This window comes from Chiroxiphia lanceolata, chromosome 18 (genome assembly GCF_009829145.1).
Source record: "Chiroxiphia lanceolata isolate bChiLan1 chromosome 18, bChiLan1.pri, whole genome shotgun sequence".
In the NCBI taxonomy this organism is placed as follows: domain Eukaryota; kingdom Metazoa; phylum Chordata; class Aves; order Passeriformes; family Pipridae; genus Chiroxiphia; species Chiroxiphia lanceolata.
In genome coordinates this window covers 4,823,119-4,827,483 of record NC_045654.1, presented here as the reverse complement: position 1 = coordinate 4,827,483, position 4,365 = coordinate 4,823,119, and the positions used below count along the sequence as shown (strand labels likewise).

General features: G+C 47.9%; 1 protein-coding gene across 6 annotated transcripts in view; it reads right to left on the bottom strand.

The window, feature by feature from the left end:
* Positions 1–440: 440 nt before the first annotated feature.
* Positions 441–4,365, bottom strand: part of DEPDC5 (DEP domain containing 5, GATOR1 subcomplex subunit) — a 43,049-nt gene continuing 39,124 nt past the window's right edge. For 5 of the 6 annotated variants that reach the window (XM_032705724.1, XM_032705726.1, XM_032705727.1 and 2 more), the window contains 4 exons: positions 3,972–4,143; positions 2,891–2,951; positions 1,793–1,875; positions 441–908 (listed from right to left, as the gene is read on the bottom strand). In XM_032705724.1, the coding sequence (XP_032561615.1) occupies positions 613–908; positions 1,793–1,875; positions 2,891–2,951; positions 3,972–4,143 (612 nt within the window). In that variant the 3' untranslated portion in view covers positions 441–612. Of the gene's footprint in view, positions 909–932; positions 1,268–1,792; positions 1,876–2,890; positions 2,952–3,971; positions 4,144–4,365 lie in introns of those variants that run through there. The other variant, XM_032705729.1, reaches the window with a different exon arrangement.

Here is a 4,365-nt window from a genome sequence, read left to right as displayed (position 1 = left end):
AGCACTGAACTTGGAGCTGGGCACAGGAAGCAGTACTTCCTCTTGGCAATTGTTCTCTTTCTGTACTGCTGTCTGTGGAGTTACAACAAAACATCAGGGCACTTGCTTTTCTGCATTTTTACTTATTTACATGTATGAAATGTAACAAGCATCTCTCACATTTATCTTACATATTCACACAATCAGGTACACCTCAGGAGAGGCAGGGGCAGGCTGCTGCCAGGCACAGCAGATGCCAAGGGCACCCATCATTTCCACAGACAGGAAGCCTCTACCATCACACTGTGCTGAATCCAACTGCCCTTGAAAACCATTTGCACTCTCCCTCCTTTACCTCTGCTCTAACTGAAGTTTTGGCAATCAAGGACTGCAGCTACTTAAAACCAAGCTGAAGTCAGGTGATAGATATTGGCAAGCTAAGAGCTCAGATTCTTTTTTTCCCAAGCACTTAATCAAATTCTGTTGAATATCAACAGCAATATTGTTCAGGTCCTCTTGGAGCCTCAAGATGAATTCAACAGAGAGGCTCTTTTCACTCATCCTTCACTTCTACATCCTTGCCACAAGGTAAAGCTTTAGCTGTCTCCCTAAGAGATCCAATGCAGCCCCGTCTCACGGAGCACTGGCGTGCATCTTGTCCAGACAGTCAGTCCAGAAGAGCACCAGCCGGCTGTCCTTGTTCCAGCAGAACTCGGTGAAGTCCTTCAGCAGTCGGTCGGCGAACTTGTCGTCCCCGGTGGCGCTGGAGCGCCAGGTTTTGGTGAGCATGGTGTTGTAGGCCCAGTTGTAGCCGATTCGCTCCTCACAGAACATGTTCTGGTTGGTGGAGCTGGTGGAGTTGCGCCGGCGCCGCTGCTGCCCGCAGGAGAACTTCCGCTTGGAATACGGCAGCTGCAGAAACACTGTCCCTGGAGGAGACAGGAGGGCTTCAGTCTGAGGCAGAGTCAAGTCCCTGCAACTGGGGGCTGGCTCATTAAATTCTGAAAAGGAAACTGGCCTGAGTGTCATTTGATTGCCTTTCAGCAAGAGAAAATGGGATACAATTTTTCCTCCTTCGCTGCTTCTTCCTGCGTGTTACGACACTGGGAGAGAGCACTCTCAGTCTGCCTTTCCCCTGCAGGCAGGGAAGGAAGCAAAGCCGTAGGCTCTGATCCATCTTTCTAACTTCCCATCAATTGCCATTCTCTTCTGCAATTTTCCAAAAGCTCTCTTCCTGTCATTGCTTTCATGTCTCAGCAACCGCTGGGAACACTGTGGATCCATTCTACTGCAATATGCCATGCATGGAGCTTGGTTAGGAGTGCTGATAGACCACCACCATTTATGAAGAGTAATTATGAAAGCAGGTGGATCCTAAATGCTCTATCTGTCTCCCTCACAGTGTCTATGGGTAGAGATGCATTTACAACTGACCTTAAGCACAAGAACAGAGCACTGACTTGTCCCAAGACCTTTTCCTCCTTCTAGCCTCTGGGTACACATTTATTTACACTGACCTTGGAATAAGCTCTGCCTTATTTTTTTTTAATTTCTCCATCTCCTAGAAAGAAAAGTTTTAGAGACACCATAAAGCAAGATTTCAAACCAGCACCATTGACTAGCAGCAACACTTTGTGCTTTCCCACTGCCCCTCCAGTTTTCTGGTTTGTTTTGGCTGACACACCTACATGTCATCTGGCTTGGGACAAAACAGGACCAACATCACTGACACAGAACACAAACTGCAGGTAAAATGGTTCTTTTGTGTGTAAAAACCTCCTCCTCGCTCCAGTGCCTCCCAGTTATCTCTCACCTGTGACATGGATATACTGGGGCTTGTTCTCTGCTGGGAAGTTGAATGCAGAGGCTGAGTATTTATCTTGCACAAATCCAAATCTGAAGAAAGAGAGACCACAGGAATTAAAAAAAAAAGATAAAAAGAGCCACTCCAGGTAGGATTCCTCAGTCCAGGGTAGGGGCACCAGGGAAAATCCTTCCACTATGACAAAGGCTCCCTCTTCTAATGGCCTGAAGGGAAGAGGAAAAGGGATGAAGAGAGCTGAGCTTCTCCAAGTATTCTCTGGCCCTGCCAGGCACAGTGTGAAAGCCTGTGACCTGTCCCAACCTGTGCAGGACACAGGAGCAGCAGCAGCTCCGAGCAGCCTCTGACAAAACGGGGCAGCTGCATATGAGGGAGGGAAGAAGGAGAGAAGACAGACATTCCCTGGGTATGTTTCAAGCTGCAATATCATTTTTTTCATGCTGGGCATTCTCCCACGCAGAATTCAAGCAGCTCACCTGACAGTTCTCTGCTGTTTGTAGGATACTTGTTCCTCTGCTGCTTTCTAAACTAATGAAAGCTGGTTTCCAAGCTAAAGTCCATTAAAGAAGGCAGTTTCTCTGTCACAAAAAACACCTTGGCAGCAACACCACGAAACAAACTCGAAGTTCAATCACACAAAGGCTACAAAGTATTCAGAGTTTCCAACAACTCCTTCTTAAACTCGGCCCAACCTCCTCTGTACAGCTCCATCCCAGGCTCCTGCCTATTGTCAAGCATTGGTTGGCATCCAGTTCAAGGCTGTGTTAAGTCCACATGGAGGAAATAACTGTCCCTTCTCAGGAAGAATCTATTTACAATCTATCTGCTTCTAACTTAGAATAACAGGGCACTTTCCAAAGGCAATGCCCTCCCTAGGAGGAGTTTTCCTAAGGAGTGACCTGCCCCTTGCACCCCCAGAACCAGCTCCAGGCACAGGAGCTGTATTTTAGTCTAATAGTCTGGGAGCAGACTTCAGAGAGGCAGAGAGCACAGAACCCACGGGACCCAGGAGTGACTGTCGGGCACGGATCTTCATTCCACATTATCCAGGGAGACACAAACCCTCTGCTCAGCCCACTCTGTCCATACCTGTGTGCTATTGCCTCCTGGAGCAGGTGCATTCGGTCCCAGTATGTTTCGGGTTCGAAGCCTGAAAGACACAAAATGTAACAATTATCTAGTAAAGCTACTTTATTTCCTTCCTTTTCAAGACTTCAGTTTTCCTCAGAGGACCTCTGTGCACTTTTTTCTCCCCTTAGCCATTTCTTTTAGTCCCAATTTTTTCTGTCAGCTGTCCCTTGAATGCCATCTTTATTAGAGATGTGTCTTGTACACTCATCCCTGAATTCATATTTTGTGTCTCTTGAGATGAAGGAGAGGAACATAAAGGTGTGTGTGGGAGAGGACAAGGAAGGAGAGTGGGCTGCTGTGTATCAGAGTGCTATGAAAATAGTTCAGTCAGTGGGGCTGTGGTGACCTTGCAGCATCTGGATTTGTCACATTTGTTTTACATTTACACCTGGACACTGGGTCAAGGATTAATGAAAATATCATATTTACTATTTTAAAACAGAGCCTGTTGCTAATTGTCCTTTCTCATGATGCAATTTTGCCCCTCTCTGCATGGGACAGAGTTCTTTGATCTTTGAGTTTCCACCTGAGACTTACCACAACACTGTCAGTGGGAAGGGCGAGGTCACACTGCAGAAAAGGAGATTGCAGTTTCTAGCGCTTAATCTCATGTGCAAACACTCTAACCATGAACGTAACCATGGCAACAACAAAAAAAGGATGGCAGTGGTGAAAGCCTAATCTCACTGAGGGGGAGAATAAACAAACACAGGATACAAATGCAGAGCAGCTGTGGGTCTACCAGCAAAACAGAGTCTGTCAAAGGAACAGCCACTTGCCATGGGCTCTGTAAGGGTGTGAAATGTTAAAGATCACTGGGGAGACCACCCTTCCTGTGGTTTTTTGCTGCCCACCTCACCCTGTTCATGCTGACTATGCTGCCAGCACAGCCTCCTCCAGCACCACCTTCCTCAGGGGGCTGCTGAAGTGCAAAAACAAGTCCCTCAGCCATCTAATGCCTGGATGGTAAATGAGGTCCTCTGTGTCAGCCACGTGTCAGCAGCGACCTGCCTGGGGTAAAACAAGGACCCTTTCTTACCATCAAACAGATGCTCACTGCCCTCCTTCAGCAGGCAGCTCACGTTGAGGGGGATGAAGAGCTGAGCCCGAAGTGGGTCTCCGTACAAGTAACTGGGCAAAGCAAACGGGCCTTCCAAGACTGGGACGAGCAGGAACCCACAGGAGGTGGCTTTCCGGTGCCAACCCTGAACCTGAGAAAAAATTCAAACAATGAATCATACGACATATGTCATCTGATGAGGGGCACTTGTGTGCATGAGAGCAGCTCGTTCCCCAGGAATAGATCAGACATGCTCAGCTCTCCCCAGGCTCAGCTCACTCCGCATGGCAAGCACACCAACGTCCTTGCAAGCGAAGCAGTGCAAGCACAAGGCATCAGGCTTTCCTTTTTCTGAAGTGCCACATCAATCAGA